Source organism: Athene noctua, chromosome 17 (genome assembly GCF_965140245.1).
Source record: "Athene noctua chromosome 17, bAthNoc1.hap1.1, whole genome shotgun sequence".
In the NCBI taxonomy this organism is placed as follows: Eukaryota; Metazoa; Chordata; class Aves; order Strigiformes; family Strigidae; genus Athene; species Athene noctua.
Window position 1 is genome coordinate 6,215,362 of NC_134053.1, and position 24,541 is coordinate 6,239,902.

At 39.7% G+C, this 24,541-nt stretch overlaps 1 protein-coding gene across 3 annotated transcripts; it reads left to right on the forward strand.

The window, feature by feature from the left end:
- Positions 1–5,065: 5,065 nt before the first annotated feature.
- On the forward strand, positions 5,066–24,432 carry PIWIL1 (piwi like RNA-mediated gene silencing 1). Of its 3 annotated transcripts, XM_074921213.1 has the most exons (21): positions 5,066–5,146; positions 7,992–8,106; positions 8,190–8,205; positions 8,839–8,969; positions 10,556–10,770; positions 11,850–11,971; positions 12,633–12,713; positions 13,584–13,781; positions 14,146–14,257; positions 16,423–16,543; positions 16,815–16,932; positions 17,085–17,199; positions 18,293–18,480; positions 19,114–19,186; positions 19,518–19,718; positions 20,019–20,122; positions 20,623–20,693; positions 21,151–21,304; positions 22,199–22,324; positions 23,428–23,575; positions 24,300–24,432. In XM_074921213.1, exons 1-21 carry the CDS (start codon positions 5,066–5,068, stop codon positions 24,414–24,416), a joined length of 2,607 nt encoding a protein of 868 aa, XP_074777314.1. In that variant the 3' UTR covers positions 24,417–24,432. The 3 variants fall into 3 exon arrangements, with proteins under 3 accessions (XP_074777314.1, XP_074777312.1, XP_074777313.1); XM_074921211.1 differs by lacking the exon at positions 8,190–8,205 and having other exon boundaries at positions 7,992–8,139; positions 8,844–8,969; XM_074921212.1 differs by lacking the exon at positions 8,190–8,205 and having other exon boundaries at positions 7,992–8,118; positions 8,838–8,969.
- Positions 24,433–24,541: the final 109 nt, after the last annotated feature.

The following is a 24,541-nucleotide window of genomic DNA, read 5'->3' on the forward strand; positions in this document are numbered from 1 at the left end:
GCTGGGCTTTGAACAAAAAAATAATGAACTTCGTTGACTGTGAACAAAGTTCTACACTATTTTAAAGAAAGTTAAGCTGTGACATTTTTTAATCCAACATTAAACCACATAACCCAAATTCTCTGCATAATTCAGGAATGTTCAGAGCAATAAAAAGACAATTAGATCAAACTGGGTTGCTAAATGAGCTGAAATCAATCTATCTAAACCTGAGAATTCTTGCTAGTCTCTTTCCTGAAATACATCCCATTACTTTTTGGAATAATACAGTATTTTACTATAATCGGAATCAAAAGAGTGTTTCAGTTCTATTCTAACAACATACACTAACCCTCCATCTCCTCTTATTAGTTAAAAAATACAGATAATAAAGGATAGGATCACATCTTACAGAATTTCATACTTATACTATATGCTTTACAAATTTAATTATAGTATTAACTTCTGGAGTCCTTGTTTCTATCTGTTTAATGTGACTTCTCCATTTAATATGGCTATTTATTGAGAACTTATGTCAAACCACTTCTTGCTCACTTCACTCAGGATTTGGATACAAATTAAATGTCAGCTAGGACTGATGTGAATGTGTAATGGGCAGAAATTAACAGAAAATAGAGTTAAGTTGATACAGCACAGGAAATTTTGGCAGGGATGTGACGGTTTGTAAATAAGAGGCCATTTTCTCTTCAGGAAAAGAGGGCTCAGGGCACAGTCTGACAAAACAGGGCTTGGAATGAGCAGTGATGATAACTGCAGTGATTAGATACCCTGGTAAACAGGGAACACATAAACAGAAAAACAGTTCCCTTCTGTTGAAACAAAACACATTGTTGTCAGGGGAAACAGGAGAGAGTCCTACACAGATTTCGAGAATAGAATGTGTGATGTTTTAAAGTTACAAAGAATAAGGGCTTACACAAAAGAAGTAAGGATCTGAAGGTGAAACAGAAATTAGGGATGAAAAAAATAGAGAACAGCAGAGGAAATACAAAGTTGAAAAATATATTTTCCCTCTTCCTGAGAGAAAATGCTTGCAATATATTTGTTATGCAGTGCATTGGGTATTATCTCCTTAGTAACATTTTTTTTCCGTAACATGCCTTTTGCTTTCTGTTTTGGTATGTAAATAATAGTTTCCCTGCCCCTCATATTCTACCCAAGGTAGTAAGTAAACCAGGCTCCACTGTGTAGGCAGATCAGTTCCTCTATTACAAGCATACTTAGAGTAAATTAAGTGTTGCATTAAAAACTTGCATTGGAAAGAAGCAAGACTGTTAACTCATCAGATAATATATGAATAGTAAGTCAATCTTTAAAACCTTGCCCCTCTCACTTTAGAATAAAACTAATTAGGAATGTAAAACCACTGTGGTCCAGATTCGTGAATACTTAATACCTACTACAGGAACTTGAATTTTAAAGTTTATTTTTAAGCAATTCCCATTTGAAATTTTTTAACAAATATTTAAAAAGATTCAGGAGCAACATGTTGGGCTTTTTAGAGTCTAGCCTCACGTACGAATTGCGGAGTTCTGTTGTAAAGTATTCCGTATTTTTTCTTGTTTCATCACAACAGACAATACTTTTTATTCTGGTATCTTGAGGTATTGCCTTTTCTGGGGCTAGAACCAAAAGAGCTATTGGTACCTGGACTTGGTGTTACAAGAAAGACATGAAGGTAAGAGTTCAACTTACATTGCTAGGAGTGTGCAGTACACTTAAACATTACAGTAAGGGTACTGAAGTGAGCATTTTCTTCACTGTGTGCCTTGGAAGTTGGAATCACTTATTTATTTACCATTCAGAATCCCAAAGTGCTGCTAACTACACAAGTTAACAGCTGTCTGCTAGTACAGTTCCTGGCTCCTACCTCCTCAGGCATCTTTTTCCTGTTTATACTTGTACATCAAATGGGCCTTTGGAAAAATCCCTGATTTTCTTTTGTTCTGTTTTCTTTGTTCTGTTTCCATGTGGTCTTTTCCCCTTTGGAGATGACATGTATGGGAAATGGCTTATTGTAGCAACAGGAGGCAGAAGGCAAAAACAATTGCATCATGGGTAAAACAAACATCAAAGCCAAGTGCAAGCCAAGTAGCTGTGAAAAAATTATTTCGTATGTGACATTTTGATGTGTTGAAGTCCAGCAATGGTAGGGTTTTTTGGCAACACAGAAAGAATAAAACGCAACCAGTTACCATTTTCAAAATCCCGTTTTTCTCAGTGTTTCTGAGAAACCAGCCAGGACTAAGGACGTGATGCACCTGTTGCTATTGGTGCATTGCCATTTCCATGTTCCCTCTGACTGTGAAAATTCATTAAGCCTACCCATACAGTCAGTTTTAACTGGGCTTGAATTGCTTAAAAAAAAAAAAAAAAAAAGCAAGTCTGAAAGACTGTGAAAACCAAATCTTTCATTACGTACTAATTAACTGTCTGACAACCCACATATAAAAATGAGGGTGCTTATTCTTGATGTTTATTTTCACTTTATAAGGAATTGCTGTAGGTAACCAGCCTGATTAAGTACTTGTAACAACTCCCATCTAAAGATAATTAAGTTCTGCAGTGAAATGTAAGGAATTTGGCATAAAAAAATAAACATTAAGTGCAGCAGATATTTTAAATGAATAAACAAACATATTTCCGACACACGCATTCTGCTTTCTCATGATTTACATAACATAAATGACTTTGACAACATCTTTATATTCTGTTTATCTTTAAATACTGCTGAGCCAAGAAAATCTGCATTATTGTGTTTCTGCAGCTTTAACCCTTTGACCCACTGGAGAGTTCTGTAGGCTACAGAGCAGCAGAAGTTGCCACTGTGGGTGCAGAGCCCATGGCAAGCAGTAATCACTGCTCTTAAAAGCACTGAACGTGCCCCATCTAAGTGTATGTACTGAGTTTGTTAAATATTTATCCAGATTTATATGTGAATAAAAATCAGATGCTGAAAGTACTTCAGCAATATCCACATGGTTCAAAAGCTTTTCAACTTGTAAAAGAGAATGTGGCTTCCTATATGGGTTGCTATACTGACATCAGTAAGCACAACAAAACTGGCTTTAGGGACAAACTGACAATCTAAATCAAACAAAAAGAGGTATTTGTATGATTTAAGTATTAATGTTAACAGTGTTACCCATTTCCAGCTGGAAAACAATTTTCCTTTGAAAGGACCACTGGAAGTACCTGAAAAATTGTAAATAACCTCATGAAGTCAGACTGGTCTTTTATAAAGGTAAGTTTTTAATTAGATGTTATCTATTGTCCCTTGAAGACGGTGTCTCCAGATGCATCACAGACATCTAATCTTTAAGCAAAGGCACACTTAAAAACGACAGAAATGTGCTCTTGAGCCTTGGTGCTGTCTAGACAGTCTGTCTTTCCACAGAAGGGTGGAAAAGCTTACTACAGAGTTAATTCCCACTTCAGGCTGCTTACTTCCAAGTCATAAGATATGATAGTTCTGCGTGAGGTATCTGAAATATAAGTTGTGATTCTCTGTAACGATCATGGCAATTAAGTCAGCCTTGGTACTTAGAAAAAAAAAAAAAAAAGTTTTTTTTTCTTCTAGTTGGTTGCTAGTCTGCTGAAGAACATATCTCAATGGAAGGCTGGCTCCTTATGTGTTTTGAACTGTTGGTGCTTAATTGGACTGTCAAGCCATGCCTGCCGACAGTTCCCATGCTATGCACATCGCTCCCACTGCCAACAATCTCCGTCTGTATTCTGTATGTCTCTGGAAAAGAGCAAGAAGTTTAAGCAGCATCGTAATTGCAGAGAAATGCGGTCCTTCACCGAAACAAGGGTTTCATTCCTTGTTTTATTGCTCCACCTTCTGGTTAACTTAAAATTTATTATTCAAGCAAGAAGCGGGATGAGGAGGAAATAATTTTTAGCGGGAAAACTCTCCTCTCACAAAGGTGACAAACAGCGTTCGGAAGCCCCGCTGTGCCAACTGGGGCGAGACCAGTGCTCGAGGTGCTGACGGAGGCGGCGGTGCCCGAGGGGCCCGTTTCTGTCAGCGGCGCCGGGCACAGGGGACGGGGGGCACGGGGGGGGCACGGGGGGGGTCCCCGAACCTCACCGTGCGGGGAACAGCGCGTCACTATCCCCGGGGGAGGCGAGGCGGAGCGCTGGCGGCCGCCGCCTGAGGGCGGGAAAAGGCGCCGGGCCTCGCCCGCCTGCGGGCCCTCGGCTCGAGCCCCGGAGCCAATCGGGGCGGAGGGCGCGTTCCCGCCTCGGCCCGCCGGCGCGTGCGCCCCGCCCGTGTGCGCCTGCGCGCGGGGCGGGGCGGGAGGTCAGGGGGTGTTTCTGTGAGGCCGCAGCGGCCCGCGGGCACCGTCCGCTGGGGGAGCGGCTGCTGGCCTTAGCGGGGACAAAGCCGGGTGGCGTCGTGAAGGACGCGGCCAGCTGTGTGTCCCTGGTGTGGGAGCAGAGCCCCTCTGCGGCCCGGGGCAGGCTGAGGTAACGCTGAGGGCTCGGTGGGGATGGGGCGCCGGGTTTGGCTTGGAAACTGCTTGGGGCTGGCGGCGAAGTTAGGGCCAAGCCCATGTAGAAAGGAAGGGGTGGGTGGGGAGAGCAGACTCTGGGGCCGGTTTGCGTTATCGGGGAGTTGACCAGGCAGAAAGGGTTGGTGTGTGCTCTGGGTGAAGCGTGTGCTACTCCTAAGGTAACCTAACGAATCAGACCTAATTGAGCCTCAAGTGTAACTTGAGAGTGCTGTCAGTAGGCCCTGCGTTAGGTTTGGCTGGGTTGCAGATCCTGCCATGCTCTCCAATCTAGCTGACTTTCTCAACAGCTTCAGAATTTGTGATGGGCTGTGCCAGTCGGTTCGAATTTGACTGTAAGAAGCTGTAACTTCCCCACAGTGCCTGTTGTGGCTGTATGTTACTGTGGAGATCCAAGAGCAAAGAATTGCAGAAAAGGGTATATTTTACCGAAGCAGTTGAAGTTGAACCAGGGCAAATGCACTAGTGCTGCTCATAATATTTATTGGAATAAGGATGGGAAAGGAAGAAGATTGAACACTAATATTGCAGGTGGTTTGTCTTAGAAAATGACGGGAAGAGCTAGAGCCAGAGCAAGAGGAAGACCTCCAGGACAGGAGACTGCTCTTCCTTCTGTAGGAGCTGCTTCTGTAAGTTGTTGTTTTTATTAATGAGCACAGCTGGGCTTTGCAATGTCATAGCTCAACTAGTTCTTATTTTAATATCATGTTAGATGATACATTTGTGTATATATATTACGTCAGCTGTGTAGTTATATTAACTCATTATTAAGGAGATATTTGTGTGCTGAAAAACAAGCACTCTATTGTAGTACAGTTGTCATAGTAGAGCTAGTGGAAATAGGTGAGTATTTTCATAGCCTGCTTTGTCTACTGTGATACCCTGCAGAGAAGCAGAACTTACTAGGCTGATGTTGCTATTGATGCACATTTGGGCAGAATCTGGATCTGGCAGATGTTCTAAACTCTTTCAGTTGGGTTTATTTTTAATATCAAGTACTTCCTGTCTGCATTTGAACTGGTGTTGAGGGCTTGTTTTGTGCATATGTGCCCTGGTCAAACTATAGATTGAAAATGGCTGATAATTCTCTTATTTGCAGCCATTGCCACATACCTGGAGATTTTTTGAAGCAATTCCTCAAATTTGTCAGTTTTATTAATAATCATCTTTCATTTAAAAATGTGATTAGACTGGAGGAGTATTCCTGGTCCATTCCTTGCCAGTGTCAGACAAGTTTGAATCCTGAAAGAAGGTAGGTTACAGTTCTGTTTCTCAATTAGTGAAATGCATCTTGCAGTAGCACTGGTGCACCTCTTGAACCTCCACCAGAGTTTATAAACCCAAGAGGCCTGATTACTTCAACCTTGGTCTCTTTGACTTGACTAGAATTGTTAGCAGAAGTCATGAGGCGATACCTATGTCCTATTGTGGGTGAAGAGGAAGCTAAAGGAAATGATAAGGCTTAGGTATTTTACATGAGTATTGATGTGGTCTGAGTGGAGAAAAGTCTGTTTTGACTTTTTTCTATATAGGCTGCCACTGTTCTACCATGTAGACTGTGTGTATCTCCCTCCAACAGGGTTAGTTTTAGAAGGGTTTCCAAAGACATGTTGAAAAGAGATTGTGAAATCTATAAGAGGATTTATATTAAATGTTTGGAAAATGAGGATTTAGGCATGCGCTCTGTCTCCACTTAAGTGAGAACATAATCTGTGCTGATTGCAGAGAAAGATGGGAATGACTAGCCATGTATTGAAGAAGTGAACCATTTGACTTTGACACTGGACTGTTACAGACCTATCATAATACACCAAATTCTCATTACTGGGTGTTAGATTTAAGGAGATCAGGGTCCTGCCTTTCCATACTAATGTCCTGACAACCCTGAGATCTTTCTTGCTGCATAGGTAGGAAAGAAGATGGGTTGGTCAGTCTCTGGGAAGTCCTTCCCAAGGTAGAGACTGCAGCCTCCAGGGAGGCTATCAAGAAGATGGAGCTTGGCTCTTTGTACTGCTGCATGGTGGGCAGATGAGACGCAGTGGGCACAAGCTGCAGCAAGAGTTGTTTTGACTGGACATAAAGAAGAATGTTTCCATGACGAGGACAGTCAAGCACTGGAACAGGTTGCCTGCTGAGGTTGTGCAGTCCACAGCCTTGGATGTGGGATTAATCTGAGCCAACCTGATTGAACCCTGTGACTGACCTTGCTTTGAGAGGGAGGTTGGGCTAGAGATCTCCTGAGGTTTCTTCCAGCCTAAATTATCTTGTGTTTTTACAAAGAATAGGATTGTTGAAAACCTCCTTCCCCACACCCCTACAGTGAATCCTACCCTAATATAATCTCTTCCTTCGGTTTCTGGCTCGACATGGAGCTCTTCTCTGACCCTTTAATGGATGGGGAAGGAATATAGTCAGCTCAGGATGGCAGGGCTCAGTGCCTGGCTCTGGGACTAGAGAATCTGCGTAGGTGACCTTGCTGCTTCCTTCACTTCTGCTTTGCCTCTCTCACCTATATTCCATCCTTCCCCCTGATCTTCCCTGAGCTACTTTTATGAATACTACAGGGAGCACAAAACTTGTGACAATGTGCTCTTACTGTGATAGTACTGGACTCATCATTTTCACGTTATGCTCTTTAGGGTTGTGTACATTCGATCTTAGGGTATTTACAGACTTCTTGGAGGGTATACTTTAGACAGATCTTACTCTCCACCTTATTTTTACACATAGTATAAGAAGAGAAAGGCCTGCTGAGTCACAAGACATGTACTGAGAGCTCTGTGAGCAAGGGAGTAGGGGAACTCCAGGAATGGATTGCTGGCAGGTTATGCGACACTGGTTCAGGGGGTTCCTACTGCTCTCTTGTAGGACGGGACAGAGTCAGGCTGGCTCTCTAGCTCAGGTTTCTGGTCGTCCTTGATGCTGGCCTCTTGCTTGCATGCTCTTAAACTAGGGAACCTGATTACTCCTGGAGGGACTCGCTCATGGGGCAGACTGCAGTCTGGTAACATGAAACTCAGAATTGTGGGAGGGCTCATGGCTGAAGGTTGTGTGTTGCAGTTCTTCCAGGCATGACACTTTTTAAGATAATTTATTCACTAGACACTAAAATTACAAAAGCTGGTTTTACAAAATACGTAGTCAGCTACTTGAAGTAACAGAGGGGTTGTTAAAAATAAGAACTCCAGAAATTTTAGTTAGAGCTTGGAAAGAGATTTGCATTTGCTACTAGTTAAATAAATATTAACTTACAAAATAATTTCCTGAACCCCATTATTTTGGAGTTTGAAGTACAGAGTAATAGCTCTGCTACTTTATATAGGAAATATAGGAAAAAAAGATTAAAGCTTTTGTAACTGTTACAGTTGGGTATTTGAGTATTCTGTACCTGGTTGGTGAGTTTGTTTTGCTGTACTCCTGGCAGTATCCTGTTTCTTCAGTTGCAGTAGAAAAAGCTGTTCCCAACTATTGCAGGTTCAGCAGGCTGTGCCACGTCAGCCACCCGGCCGTCAGCAGCCTCAGCAGCCACCTGTTCCTCCACCAGTATCGGAAGAACCTGGTGGCCGTGGGCGACAGAGGGACCTCCCGCGTGTTCCACAAGGCCAGAATGGGAGAAGCCCAGGTCAGAAAGGGTGAAAAAGTCCATTGCCCACAAGAACATGTGTTTTAAAGAGAATGCAGTTAAGACATTCTTTAGACTGTAGTTCTAATTTTTTTTTTCAGAATGAGATTTATTACTAAGATTTGGAAAAGTTTACTGTACATACCTTGTGATGATAGTATTGTCATTCTAAGGTGCAGTATAAACTGAACCAGGAATTTTAAAAACTGCCTTAATATGCTTACTTCATCTGTACCATCTCCCCTATCAAAATAGTTTAAAAATTTAGAAAGCATTTGGCACAATTAACTGCATGAATACTAATAGTAAATTTCATTTTGATATTTAATTAATTTTCATGACTCTTAGTAAGTAAAACTTTCTTAACTATTTCACATCCCAGCGTATTTAAACATTTCAGTGCCAGCTGGAGCTGAAGCGAAAGATCTGTCCTCCTTGTATTTACAGAAGAGATTATTTATTTGGAGGGTTTACATCTTTTTTTTTTTCATCTGGCTGGCAAGCGGTTCTATTTGCTTACTTGTTAACTGTCTTTAAATCTCAGAAAGTTAATATGTGTTACCTGAATGCTATTTTAAGATGAATTTACTTCATAGCAAAAGCTGAAACATAGCATTTTGTGATTTCTTTTCAAAATTGAATTGTATTTAATTATCTGTATATAAAACTGGATTGTAATTCTTCATCAAATTTCTAAACAATAGGAATACAGATTTCGGTGGGATTTCAGGAATTGTCTTTAGCAGATAGGGGTGGACGTCGCAGAGATTTCCATGACCTTGGGGTAAATACTCGGCAAGCCATAGAACACGTTCAAGAATCAAAAACTGGTATGTTCAGATTAGACTACATATAAGCAAGTTGAAATGAGAAACAGTTTTGCTTTGTGTCTGCTTTTAGTTATTCTCTGGAGAGCCAAATGAAAAAATCTTCACTGTGTACTAGAAAGGTACAAGTTGCTCTTAATCCCTGAAAAGGAAAAGTAAAGAGACATGTCTGATGGCAAAGTGCTTCAGACAGAAGTTGTGTAGCATTTTAAACTGCAACTCTTTAGACATGAGTGATGATCCTTGTATGTTCCTGATGTCCAGTTCTTCAAGCTGGACTCTTCAGAACTCTCTAGGTTTGCTTCTAGAAGCCATGGTTTGTAAGACATTGACCTATCCGAATTCCTAAAGCTCTCCTATTAAATGTGGAATTTCAGATCTCTTCTGAAGAAACTTTTTACTTTAAAAAAAAAGGTGATATGCTTCTTCCCTTGAGATGAAGTCATGCATATGAAAAGTAGTAAAAGCAGGCTGTCATGATGGTTCTGCCTTCCTGGTAGAACACAGTCCTTTTTCATGTTTGACAGGGCAGGTTCTGTGCTGATAATAGTTTTGTGTTGGAGGTGACTCTGTGAGATATCACGTCAGTATGACAGCAACCGTAGTCCACTTTTGCTTAATTGAATGGAGCATTACTGGAGCATGCCGTGGGCCCAAGAGTGGTAGGGCTTAGTTCTGCTCAGGTCACTTCAGGCTGGGCGCAGTGTAGTTGTTCTCATTCTCGCCTAGATTTTCTGTTCAGAGCAATGCTGATGCAAGGTCATGGATCACTGTGCTTTGCAGGCAGCTGTATTGCTGGCCTTTTGTTCTCTTTATAGCTTACACCACAGTTTTGTGGTGTAATACACGTGCTTTGTATGTGGTAGAGTTTTTTCGCTTTCATCTAGGGTATTGTAATTCAGATAGGAAAAAAAGGATAAAGAAAACCAGGTTAAAACGGGTGATCCATAGTTGTCTGCAATATATTTTTTATATTAGACTTGTGTTTTAAGTCTAAAAGAAATTGAAATGAGATGTGAAAAAATGAGAAGAAATACATGTATAAGTGATCTGGAACTGGTTTTACTGTTGTAGGGTTTTTTGTATGTTTCCTTGTTTGTTTGAAAAATCTTGAAATACCAAAAGAAATGTTAACGTGTCACATACGAATGGGAATGTGGATATCTCTGTTGACTGATAGTCTGTTAGTTTTTATTCTATGTTTGTGATTCATGTAAAAGAAGATTAATTTGTCCACAAAGGAGGTTTATGTGTTGGTGGAAATTCATCTCTAGTATGTGGTATTGATCCTTTGGGAGATGTTTACTTCATTACTACTAAATGCTTACTTCACTTGATGTGAGTTTTCCTGAGAACTGAAGGAATTGTAAAAAGCTCTAATAAGTGGATGAGTGTCTGTGATAATACTATGCCTGTGTGAGCATTTCCTACAGTTTACTGAGCTAGAACAGTTGCAGAACACAGCTGACCTCTAATCTTTGTCTAATCTTTGTCTGAATGCTTTAGTTTTATAAAATTTCTCAAAGCTGTTGAATTAGTATAAACTGATAAAGTTTTGTGACTACTAAGAATTTTGCCTCTCATTTTAGGTTCTTCAGGTAGTATGATAAAATTAACTGCAAATTACTTTCGTTTGACGTCTCGACCCCAGTGGGCTTTATATCAGTACCATGTTGGCTATAATCCCGAGATGGAAGCACGCCGTCTTCGATCAGCTTTGCTCTTTCAGCATGAAGAGCTAATTGGAAAGACACGTGCATTTGATGGATCGATACTGTTCTTGCCAAAAAAATTAGGGAATAAGGTGCGATATGAGAATGCCACTTTACTCTTTATTTTAAATTGACTTGCATTTTACACTGCTTCTTGTTTCTTACTGGTCTGGGTGAAGTTGGACAATTGATGTCCCACGAGCAACATTTAGTTGGATTGAATATATTACTGCAAGCTAATCTGCTTGTGTAGAGAAATTTGGTAATAAATTTCTGGTTTTAATGCTTAGGTTCTTCAGGCTAGAATAATCTGCAGGATAGTACGAACGGTATTTTTCCTTTAGTTTTCATTCTGCTTATATCTTTTCATAACTTCTGTATTTTAACATCCAACATAATTGAAAGGGTGGATATATTGGGTGTATGTGGGAAGGTTTCAGTAGCTGGGGAGTGTGAAGTGACCCCTCTGGGGAGAGACTGGGGGCTGCCCTGTGCTGTACACAGCCTTTTCCAGCTGGCTTCGCAGCAGACCCACCACAGACCAAAGCTGAGCCCATCAGCAAAGTTGGTGGCACCTCTATATTTAAAAAGGGGGAAAAAATGTGAGAGCAGCAGAAGAATCTAAGAAAGGAGCAGCAGAGGGAAAAGGCCATGTCATGATGGAAGCCCCTACCTCCTCCACCTCTGCCCCATGTGCTGCTCGCTGCCTCGCTGAAGGGACTGAGTGTAACCAGGGCTGAGTGTTAACAGAGAGGGGCAGCAGCGTCCAGGGTGACATTGAGCCTGGAAAAGGGAGAGGGGAAAGATGTTTTCACTATGTGTGTTAATGTTTGTCTTTTTGCCTCCCAGTACCTGAATCAGCAATTAAATATATATTAATTGGCATTATATTAAGTTTATTTCCTCAAGTTGAATCTTTTACCCTGTGATGGTAATTGGTAAGTGATCTCCCTGTCTTCATTTTGAATTCAGCTGCTTTGGGGATAGCCTCCATTCTACTCCGTTAGTCATCTTCACCCAAATGAACATTTTAGGTTGTAGTTTACAGTCTGGGTAGGAAACCAATTTCCTGTTTCAGCTAAGTCTTGAATTATTACTTAGAATCTTACTGTAGAAGTCCAGATATGCCCTGTTTGCCTCTAGTTTTACTAATCTAACTTCACTTTCTCAGGTTACTGAAGTGACTAGCAGGACTCGAAACGGAGAGGATGTGAAGATAACAATCACACTGACTAATGAGTTGCCACCTACTTCACCTACATGTCTGCAATTTTACAACATCATTTTTAGAAGGTTTGCTGTCCAAGTTATGCCTTTATAAGAAGTCATTGTAAAATTATCTGACTTAAGTTTTTTCCTTTGTAAAGAATGGACTACAAATCAGTATCACAAATGTAAATTTTTAAGTCTTTGTAGCTACCATTACTGTGTGGCCAGCCACATCTGGCAACACTTTAATGTGCAGTTATATGCATGTTTCTGGCACGTGTCAGTGTGAAATTAATTTATAGCTTTTGCCTGCCAAGCAGGTTCATGCTGAAATGCTAACTGTTGTGGGCGGTTAGTCCTATCCCTGCCCTCCTTTTGTGTCTGTGAATTTGACTCTTAAAACAAAGTGGTGCAGGACCTTGAGCTGGCAAATTACTTTTTTTGCTGTAGGCTTTCCATTTAACCTTGATACCTGGACTATCTGGTTCATCTGAAATGTAGCTTGTTTAGACTGCTACCTTCAACTGGTCGGTGAAGGGTTGGGTTGTATGCTAACTTATTCTTAACTGATTAGTTGTCAATAAGTGTCCATGGCCTTTCTAAACTGGGAATAATGAAAAGTTCACGTTCATGGGAGTTTTATCTAGTCAGATGAATAAAAAATGAGACTGCAGAGGTATGGGACCATGCACATTTTGATAAACTGAATAATAATGGTAAATGACATCCATATTTCAACTTCTAGGCTTTTGAAGATGTTGAATTTGCAGCAGATTGGACGTAATTATTACAACCCCAGTGACCCAATCAACATCCCTAATCACAGGTTTGGCAAAAAGGGTACTTGGGTTTAGGAGGGGTGCAGGGAGAAAAGGTGATATTTTGATACCACCGTTCTGGTTTATCTTGTAATAAAACCATAGACTTTAAAAACTGATATTCCTGGGAAGCATGAGACCTCATTCTCATAACTTAGTTTCTTCTGTGTGTAAGATCTCATGACTCGTTTCCAGTGTGTATTCTGCTATTACATTTTACTCCAATGTCAGAAACTTTGCTTAAATGTCTGTAAGGCTGAGATCTCTGAATATTTTAATTCTAAAGCTCAGGAGTTTTCAGCCTTCATTCTGAAGGCCATTTAATCTGCCGTGTAAATTCCTATCTGTGCTATTGCTAGCTGTCATGTCTTGTCTCCATTCCCTGCCAGGATCCTGTACAGTGTGACTGGTGCTTCTGGCCAGCCCTAGGCCTGTTGTACAACTTGGTGGGCTTGGGTTGGCCTGGGGCCCTGTCATGTGGCTGTGGTGTAGTCCTTCCCATTAACCTAGCCTGGAGAAACTGGACAGTGTTCTACTAGAGAAACTGTTGGTCTTTTAAAAGTGTCTTAAAACCCATACACTTTGTATGTAAGATATTTAAGACTTAATAGTACGAAAAGGATTTATTAGGTTTTGAGGCACCTTTTCTTCCACTTCAGTTGTATTGTTACATGATTCAGCTAATCTTTTATCTTAAGTTGACTAAAGATACTTGCATGTAAAATATTTTTTGTTATTTTTTAGGAGCTTGTTTATATTTGGATAATGGTTTCTTTGTGTCTTGACTGCTTTACAGTGTCTGGGAATGGACAGAAATAAGGAGTGAGAACAAAGATGTTTTAAAGCACATTAAGATTCTGTATGTTCTCTTTTGACAGGTTGATGGTTTGGCCGGGCTTCACAACTTCTATCCTCCAGTATGAGGAAAGCATTATGTTATGTACAGATGTGAGCTATAAGGTTCTTCGCAGTGAAACAGTGCTGGATTTTATGTACAGTCTGTATTACCAGGTTGGAGAGGAAAGATTTAGAGATACCTGTGCTAAAGAGCTGATAGGTTTAATTGTTCTTACAAAGTAAGTCTCTTTGGACTCTTATTGTCTTAAGAATCTATTTACTGTTTTGGATTATCCATGTCCTGAAGTATACAATGAAGCATTAGAAAGCATGAACATTATATGATTGTTGAGCTAGCGAACTAACCAAGGTGAGAGCATTTACAAAAGAAGGAGGTACATACTGGATTAGTTCTGTTTATTACAGTTTAGCTTTTAGTAGCACTGATAGCCTGTTACAATTGAAAACTTGGAAGTTACTGCTGCTGATGGGAGCAGACGTTTCAGCTTACATGTGTATCGCTATTAACTTTTTTATCCAACAGTTCTATTTCTTTTCTGTGTGAAAATGTAAAAAAAATACCTGATTAAATTGTTTGTTTAGGTACAATAACAAAACATACAGAGTTGATGACATAGACTGGGATGCCAATCCACAGTGTACCTTTAGAAAAGCAGATGGTTCTGAGATCAGCTACGTGGACTACTACAAAAGGGTATGGAAACTTGACTATCAGTGTGTGCAGTATGCTTTAACTTGAAACTTCAGGGCATTGTTAGGGGTTTCCTTATGATACATGGATTTGTGATTCATAGTTTTCTTTAATAGAGCTTTATTTTTAATGGATACTATGTAATCTGAGAACAGGAGGTAACCTACAGATCGTGATTCAGCACGAGTAGTCCACTCAACTGAATAGTTGGTCAGGCAGAAATGCTAGGGAGTCTGCATGGATGAACAAGGATCTCGTGGGAAAGCACAGAAAGGAAGCATACAGAAGGTGGAAGCAGGGACAGGTAATCTGGGAGGAATAGAGACATTGTCCCAGCACACAGGAATGAGGTTAGGAAAGCCAAAGCCCAGCTGGAATTGAATCTGGCCAGGAGTGGTAAAGGCAACAGGAAGGGCTTCTATTAAGTACATAAGTGACAAAAGGAAAACTAGGAGAATGTGACCTCACTGCTGTTAATGAGGCAGGGCCCGTGGTGACCCAGGATGTGGAAAAAGGTGAGATATTGAATGCTGCCTTCACTTCAGTCTTTAGTAGCAGGACCACCATTCGGGATTCCCAGGCCCCAGAGACCAGGGAAAAGTCTGGAGTAGGGAAGACATACCGTTGGTGGAAGAGAATAGGGTCAGGGAATACTTAGACGAAATAGACATAGCTAAGTCCATGGGCCCTGGTGGGTTGCACCTAAAGTAACTGAGGCAGCAGGCTCATGTCATTGTGAGGCCACTGTCAATAATCTTTGAATGATGGTGGCGATAGGGACAAGCGCCCGACGACTGGAGAGAGTCAAATGTCACTCCTCTCTTGAAGAAATTCAGGATGACAGAGGGAACTACAGGCCAGTCAGCCTTACACTGATCCCTGGGAAGGTGTTGGAGCAGCTAATCCTGGAAACCATTTCCAGGCACATGAATGACAAGAAAGTCATGCTTGACCAACTTGATAAACTTCTGTGATGAAATGACTGGCTTGGTAGATGAGGGAAGAGCAGAGGATGTGTTCTACCTGGGCTTCAGTAAGGCTGTTGACACGGTCTCCCGTCAGATCCTCGTAGAGAAGCTGGTGAACTGTGGGCTGGATGAGCAGACAGTGAAGCACGTTGGAAGCTGTCGGAGTGGCCAGGCCCAGCGGGTGGTGATGGGGGGCACCATGTGTAGTTGGAGGCCTGTAACTTGCAGTGTACCCCAGGGGTCAATACTTATTTAACATCTTCATTAACGATCTGGATGATGGGGCAGAGTGTACCCTCGGCGGGTTTGATCATTTACTGGAGGTAGAATATATGAACAGTCATCTTAAGAGAAATCACTCTTGATACTTTTGGTTCTTTGAAACAAAGTTTATATATACATATATAAAACAAAGTCTTTTGTAGCGTAACCTTCTCTACCACTGAGGCCTGCCACTCTTAATTGTGAAATGTTCCTGCATGTCGATTTCAGCTGCAGAACAGGATGGGACTTAATAAACTAGAAGCAAAATTTATATTATCCATGCCAGTTCAGGACGGAGTTTATAAATGATAAATTTTCTCTGCCACCTTGCCTTTGCTTTGATCTCACTTTTTTTTTTAAATGCCATCTGTTGGATGGGTTCTGATGTGGTGTTCTCTTTAAGAAAAAGTGAAACTATGAGGTATGTTTGACTGTCAGCTTGTGTTGCCTTTTTGTGGGTTTGTCTTTTTCTAAACTAAATTAGTGACTGCTAGACTGACCCAGCTGTTGCCAGATGCAAGGAAAAGTTGCAGGAGAGCTGAATTTCAGATACTTCACTTGGAATCCCGTTTGTTTCTTGTGATGTCTTGAATAAATTGCTCTGTAGGGCAGGAACCTTGTCCATTACTGAACTGGAATGAGCATCCTGAGCTTGAGGTAGAGACTCTGGGTGACACTGTCTCAAGCAAGGCAGTAGCACCTTTTCTTGCAATTCAATACTTGGATGGCACCAATATAGTGCGGCCCTGTTTGGCCTTTTCTGACTAAACCAGTTCCTCTCAAGTTAGATTTGCAAATTGAAAAAACTGCTGTTGGCTTTATTTTGGTTTTGTTTATTTTAGGACAAATAATAATTTTCTAAAGTGAGCATTATTAAGAAAACTCGAGTGTTTGTTATGAATAAACTAACATACAATATATGTATTTCTAATACAGCAATATAATCAAGAAATTACTGACTTGAACCAACCTGTCTTGATCAGTCAGTCTAAGAGGAAGAGGGGAGGCGTGGTGCTAGGACCTGCGGTTCTAATTCCGGAGCTGTGTTTCCTAACAGGTACTGGGTACTGTAGTGGGTTTTTTGTATCAAAGCATTTGTCAAGCCACAGTGCCTACTGAAACTGGTATTTTGACAGCAGCCTCTTGCCAAATTAAGTAGAAATGGTTTGTTTGTGTAAATGTGAGTTTAAGAACTATTTTTGTAAATATTAAATATTTAAATGAGGGGTGATGGTGTTGATGTTGCATAGTCTTTATGTACAGTGTTCAACTTTTTTTTAGTCCTTAGTTTTTAACTTTTACTCAGAAAAAGATTTTGCTGTTAACAGGATTAACTGAGAAGATGCGTAGTGATTTTAATATGATGAAAGACTTGGCTATTCATACACGGCTCCCGCCTGAACAGAGAAACTGTGAAGTTAGAAGACTTAGTGACTACATCCAGAAGTATGCTACCTTAATATCTTCTGTACTTCTTGCCATACTCATTTTTCATGTCAAACTTTTTGGAATAAAACTTTGGAAGTCTTACTGGTTTTAAAAAAAGAAAAGTCTCATCAAGAACAATTTTTTTAAATTTAAATCTTGTTTTTAAACAGAGATGAGAATGTTCAGAAGGAACTCCGAGACTGGGGTTTAAGCTTTGATTCTAAGTTACTATCCCTCACAGGAAGAGTAGTTCAAGGAGAAAAGATTCTTCAGTCAGGAAATGCGGTAAATAAAACAACTTCTGAAATCTTCCGGATCTCTCACTGATGAAGCAAGTTCTTAAGGAAGGAAAACATTACTTGTTGATTTATAAATGAAAGATTATGAGTGAAAAATGTCGTATGTAAGTCTTTGTCCAAACAGGATAGTTGTAATCTTCTTAATTTGTTTGCAAGTTGTTTAGAAACCCCTGAAGGTTTTTCTGGCTTGTATTACAGTAGTGTCTTCCTTGCAAAACAGTCCATTTCCCTTAACAAAGTCATTTCACATAAACAAACTAGGAGACTAGAGATGTTTGTAATTATTTTCCATTGATGACAATACTAAGGCTTTCAAATGAAAAGCCACTGATTATTTCAGTTCAGAAGATAGAACACGTACAGTACCTTCACTCAAAGGTGTGGTGACTCTTCAGTATGAATAATTCAAATTAAGTCATAGATTGCCGTAAAACATTATATATTTGCTCTGTAGTAGAGATCTTTTGTTTGATTTGAATGGATGCTCGATGGAAAAGGGCATTTTATAGTATCTTGATCTGTAGATCTTGATTGGGCTTTGAGCAGCCTGGTCTAGTGGAAGGTGTCCCTGCCTGTGGCAGGGGGTTGGAACTAGATTATCTTTAAGATCCCTTTCAACCCAGACTATCCTATGATTCTATACCTGTGTGTTTGGTAAGATTTTTTTTATTCCTGTTATTGAAAAGATCTGATATCTTCTTTATAATAATACTTTTCTTCTCAAGCAGTTACCTTACTAAAAACAAAAATGGGAGAAAAATAAGTCTATACACAAACAGCTATGTCTTTGTAGGGCAAAATCTGTGCAGCAAATAGTAACAACTTACCTGGGCTAAAAAATCTTAAGTAACTTTGTGTAATTATGAATGAAACATTTGAAGAGTGTAGGATTTCTTGAAAGGGTAGATAAAGCTTGTTTTAGATTAGTGACAATAACAGTAAAGGAACAAATAAAAATCAAGTCATTTGTTCTGGGCAGAAGTGATACAGTCTGTTCTGGAAGCGTATTGGCAAGTAGGTGTGGTATAGCTTGCGTGGTAAGGTGCTGATTTTCTTTCTCTGCCATCTCTTATTTACAGTTTGACTACAATCCTCAGATTGCTGATTGGTCAAAAGAAACCAGGGGAATTCCCTTAATCTGTGCAAAGCCTCTGGACAACTGGTTATTGTTATACACACGGCGCAACTATGATATTGCTAATACATTAGTTCAAAATCTGTTTAAAGTCACACCATCTATGGGGATTAGAATGAACAAGGCAACCATGTAAGTGTCTTTAGAAAGCTGCTGGAAATATCATTTTATACATACTAAGGTGTGGGACTGGACTTGAAAGTCTCTCAGTCACAACACTAAGGTGTATCTGTTAGCATGTCTTAGGCTGTTAAATGAGGGGATACTATAGTATGTCACACTGCTGACTTCTGTGAGATTTTGAATAAAACAAAGTTGCTTTTAGTATGCAAATTGTTCAGTTTTCTTTAGTGCCTGACTTTCTTACTTATACTTTTATTTGGGAGAGCTTTCACTGGGGGTTAAAGCATCCCAAAACCAACCAGTATTAGACATGTAGTCATTGAGCAAAACCTTCTCAAGTGGAGCGATTTTTAATACAAGAAGGATTATATATTGCTGACTTTGGATGCGTTCTGAGTTGTTCCCATTGCAAATACCTTCCTTTGAGTACCTGTGCTTGCTTTTAACTTTGAATTTCATTGCTCTTGGAAGCATAAGGTGGGGATGATTCCTCTTAATCTTCAAAATGTGTGAACATTGTATGTCTGTTAATAGTATGTGACACTTCATACACTACTGATGTATAATGAGCATTTATGTTTTTGCTGAAGTTTCAGTAGCTGCTTTTTTTTTTCTGTAAGCATGTTTTCTCTTCCATTTCAGGATTGAAGTAGATGATAGAACAGAAGCTTATTTAAAGGGTTTACAGCAAAGTGTTACTCCTGACACAAACATAGTATGTATTTGAATCCATAATTTGAAATCATATTAATCTCTAATTGGTGTGTTAAAACTAGTGGGAATCATCCTCAGAAATAAAACTCTTGGCTTCTGAGTATCTACTACATGCCTACTCATAGTCCTGTTCAAACCCCAGACTAACCGTGAGTATCCTTTATATTTGGCTCTGAAGTATAGACACTGAAAATTTACAGGTATTTCTTTCATTGTGAACCCTTGAATATTTCTCTTGAGGATAAGAAACTTTTCCTAAAGAACTACTAACTAAGCTGTTATGTAAATCTGATAATGAAGCTCTTAAAAGCATTTTTTTTTTCCCTTTAAAGGTAGTTTGTCTTTTGTCTAGTACCCGAAAGGATAAATATGATGCTATCAAGAAATACTTATGTACAGATTGTCCCGTTCCAAGTCAGTGTGTGATTGCTCGCACTTTAAGCAAGCCTCAGACTACTCTGGCTATAGCAACAAAAATTGCTCTACAAATGAACTGTAAAATGGGTGGAGAACTTTGGAGTGTTGAGATCCCAGTAAGTAATTTTTCTTTTAAATGATAACTGATTTCTTTACTGAGCCTTTATTAAAAAGCAAGCCTTTTTTCCCCCAAAAAAAGAAAATTGATTATTTTTTGTGTAGTTTGTTTTGTGTCTGAGAAGAGGCATGAAGTTAAATATGACATAAGGGGATATTTAATTCAACAATTCAGTGCCTATGGTTTACTTACACCATACAGCTTATATTATGATCTTGTTACGCTATAGGATGGAGGTGATAGGTGCTCTGGCATGTCTTCACCTGCTAATACACGTTCTGCATTGATTCTTTTTAAGCTGAAACAGGTAATGATTGTGGGAATTGATTGTTACCATGACACTTTATCTGGAAAGCAGTCAATTGCAGGATTTGTCTCTAGCCTGAATCAAACGATGACAAGGTAAGATAGGAATGCCAAACCAAACAAATCTTACTTTTCAGTTAAGGAAAAGAGAAGTTTGGATGTGGTGGACCATCATGAAGGTGTCCAAATTGATTTACTGTACATTGTTAATAAGAACCATATATTATGAATTAGTTTTTTCCCTGCATCCCTTAAGGCATAGCCTCGTCCTTCTTCCACAGAGAAAGAAGAAGGGAGAGGGGGCAAATGGTGGGGCAAGGGCTGGGTTGTATAGAGGGTATAAGGCTGACAGGCTCTTCTGCCTTTTGAGTTGACTTCTGTGAGAGGTTTCTGAGAGGAACTGCATGAGGTGCTAAGGCATTTGCCTACCACAGGCTTTTCGAGGGAAATGTTCTCATAGTACATTAGCTCTTGCTTGACTGCCTTGACCCACAATAGCCATAAGGACTAAGTGGTCATAGCTGTTTTAAAAATAACTTTGTTGAAGTAAGCCTGGGAAATGCTTTGAAGATCATAATTTATTTTATCCTCCACAGGTGGTTCTCCCGCTGTGCTGTTCAAGGTTGTGGGCAAGAACTTGTGGACGGGCTCAAAGCGTGCTTGCAAAGTAAGGGAAAGCTTTCTGCCCTTGTTGATATCTTGTTGGATAAAAACAGATTAAAAATACAGTTGTAAATATTGCTGAAAATTAATGACAATTTTGTGTACATTCTGTCATTGATTGCCATATTTCTTAATTAAGTACTATTTATTACAAAAAATTACTATTTATTACAAAAAATGCTTTAAAGGAGATGAATTTAAAGGGTGCCCGCTCCTTGCTGTGAGAGAGGCCAGCAGAGTAGATAATCTCCTTCGGTTCTTTCTTTTTGTGTTGGTTCACAGGTAAACTAAAATTCTTTTGTGTATCATGACACACCACCAGTTTCAGGTTACTGAAAGATTGAGGACTTTAGGTTTTAAAATGTACTGCTGTTTTTCCGGTAACAAAGCCCCATTTTTGTGCTGGAATGAATTGTCGTTATAGTTAACGGCTTTTACTGTTTTTTAAATTTTCTTTTAAGCTGCTCTAAGAGAATGGTTCAAGTGGAATAAGTATCTGCCCTCCCGTATTATTGTGTATCGTGATGGTGTAGGAGATGGACAACTAAATACACTGGTTAATTATGAAGTGCCTCAATTTCTGGATTGCTTGAAGAGTGTTGGTAAAGACTACAAGTAAGTCTGTTTCAACCAACCCTCTTTTTTTATACTGCAAGATAAATACTGGGATACAAAAATGAAGATTGATACTGGGTTACAGATGAAGATTGTGTTTTCTTTTCATCCTTACTTCTTTTTACTTGAGCTTAAATAACTGCTTTTCTGATGATTGTTTACATGAAACCTAACTTGTAATATAGTAGGAAAAGTTTTTAGTAGCACACCACATGGTTATTCAATACAGATGTATACACATAAACTCTTCAGCCATTCTTGGTTCATGTGGTAATTAATACTTTTTTCCAACTGGTTGATCCTAGCCTGATTACTCACATGTGTCCCGTGGGACCTCTTCCTCTCCAATGCTGAAAGGATTACCTGTTGTCCAGTCACTCGTGTTCTGCAGAGTTTTCAACATTCTGCTTTAAAACTTACCAACTACAGTGACTTTGGGTTTCCTAATCTGCTCTGAAAAACTAAAACATTTCCTGACACTACAGGCAAGCAGAGCACAGAACAAGTTGTTCTTCTTTTAGCTTCTGTTAATGACTTGCGCTTTACGAAAAATACAGTTAAAACACGCTGTTTTCTATATGAGGTAGAGAGGGAGTAGAAATCAGATCTGTGTGTAGAAGATCCCTTTTTTGTGTTTTATGTCTCCCTATGAAGTTAAATATAATCTGGATTGGTGAGAAATAGTATCAAAGTTGCACCTGAAACTAAAAACCGATATTGAACAATGTCCTATTTAATTTAAACCAATTAATTGAAGATTTGCATGTGAAATTAAAGACCTGGAGAACTCTAAAATTGCTTTTAACCTGAAATTCTAGAGAATCTGCTCCTTGAAATACTCTCAGTGCAGTTTTTCAGGATATTTTTTGGGTTTTTTATTTTCATTTATTTTAGTCCAAGACTTACTGTGATAGTTGTGAAGAAACGAGTGAGCACCAGATTCTTTGCACAGTGTGGAGGAACACTTAAAAACCCACCCCCTGGTACTGTTGTTGATGTGGAGGTGACCAGACCAGAGTGGTAAGTAACTATGGAAGAAACACTCTGTTTGCTGACAGCCTGATAATGAAGGAGATATATCTGATATTAAAGGGTGGGATGGATTAGAATAATACTTTCCACAGTTCTGTCCCTTTGAAATGAAATCATAGGGAACATGTAGATGAAAGAAATGGACAAGGTTAAATTTTCTGAGTTCATGATGCAGTATGTCATGGTTTCCAGGATGCAGTATTTGCATACATCACAGTATTACCTGTGCTTTAAGGAAGTGTGTGTGCGTTTCACTTTTTGTTGTTTCTTTTTCTGATTTTTAAAGGTTTAGTACCAAAGGAGTGCCTACTGATAGGATTGCCCAACTGTCCTTATCTGTAATTAAATTCTGGCTGTAGTTTGGACATTGTGCATAAATTTTACGACTTTGTAAGGGTGCATTTTATGAGCAAGTGTCGGAAGTATTCTTTGGTGGTTGGGAAGTCGCTAGAAGAAGACTCAGAATGGTACGGTTATGTGTGTAGGTAACATACACAGATCTCCCCTGCTTCACTTGCTGTTGGTACCGAATGTTTTTGCATGTCACGCTGCGTGACGCTCAGGTCAGGTACATGAGCAATGCGAAACTTACTCGGTACACGATGACAGGGTTGGCTTTGGTCAGGGGGCGCTGGAGCACGCCGGGAGCACTGCACTTGTCTGTAAGACGTTTTGCCTTTCTTGCTTTGTATTTCACCAACTCGCTGCAGGTGTTCCGAGTGTTGTGCTAGGTGACAGACATCCAGGCACGGCTCGGGGTGCGAGAGGAAATGAGGAGAGTAAGCCATGTGCATGTGCAGTGTGGTTATCGAGACAAAAACTATATGATGGAGGATTAAGACCTTTGTGGTCTTAAGACCTGTTCTGTATAAGATTATTTATATTCTTCCAGATCTCCTGGCCTTTCAGAAATAGGGGAAACCTGTTTGTGGCCAAAGCATAGGCATGTTTTTGGGGTTTACTCAATATGCACAAAGTGACTTGAAGGAAATAAGTAATACAAATTTGGGTGGATTTGTGTTTTTCTAAGAAAAGCAGCCCTTCCTGCATCGGACTTCTGGGTGTTTTGTGTTGGTTTTTTTCTATTACAGGTACGATTTCTATATTGTGAGTCAGGCGGTGAGAACTGGTTGTGTTGCACCCACTCATTATAATGTAATTTATGACACTAGCAAACTGAAACCTGATCATGTGCAACGTTTAACCTACAAACTTTGCCACATGTACTATAACTGGTCGGTAAGTATTTCCTCTGGGAAATTATAATGTTTTTCTTCTAAGATTTGTGCATCTCTATGCAGTAACAACCCACACAAAGGTAGAAAAAATAATCCTTAAAACACCCGTGCAGATCCAGCAAGCATGCCTTGTGACCTAGAGTGGTGGTTTGAGACCTAGACATTTTATAATTATGTGATTTCTCTGAAGTCTGAAGATTAAAGTCATCTTTATTCTCACCAGAAAATACTTGTCATTTTGAGTACTGTTCCCAAATTCTATGTCAAAAGCAAAATGATGATTTCTTACCTGCAGAAATAATTACTTTGTGTGGAGATGAACTGTTTTCCATTTCCCTTGGGGCTTCTTCTGTTGCATACCAAGATCAGCACACAGTCATTGCCCGAGGTGTGTTGTCAGTTTAGTAATCATAAATATTTCACATTTCTTACCCATGTCCTGCCTTACCGGTGAGATCCAGCATTGAATGTAAACCTGCGTGAGAGGTGTTTTTGGAGTGAGGAGGGAAATGGGGTTGAGCAGTTTTTGCATCTGTTCTTCTATAAAGCAGGGTTTTTTCATGTATTCAGTGTATGTAATGTTATCACAAATGGCATAAGCTACAGGGAATACAAATTTTACATGTATCCAGACTTCTGAATTCCAGGACTCTTTGTTACAGTAAATGCATGCTTATTTAGATGACTTGGAAATAATTCCTGGTTTTTTTTTTCCCCTTCTGCAGGGTGTTATCAGAGTACCTGCTCCTTGCCAGTATGCTCATAAACTGGCTTTCCTTGTTGGCCAGAGCATTCACAGGGAACCAAACCTGGTGCTTTCAGACAGACTTTACTATCTTTGAAGTTGAGTTACCAGCTAAGAAGAATGGTGTAGTTCCTTTCTAAGGAATGTAGAATTGTGTGGGGTTTTGATTTGGTTTGTTTTGCTTGTTTATTTTTGAGATGTGCATGGGATAAGTATGTGCAG

Coding starts and splice junctions, on each gene's coding strand:
- PIWIL1 (XM_074921211.1), top strand. CDS start 5,066: ATGACGGGAAGAGCTAGAGCCAGAGCAAGAGGAAGACCTCCAGGACAG. Junction 22,325..23,427: donor GAGGTGACCAGACCAGAGTG/GTAAGTAACTAT, acceptor TTTCTATTACAG/GTACGATTTCTATATTGTGA. Junction 23,576..24,299: donor ACATGTACTATAACTGGTCG/GTAAGTATTTCC, acceptor CCCCTTCTGCAG/GGTGTTATCAGAGTACCTGC.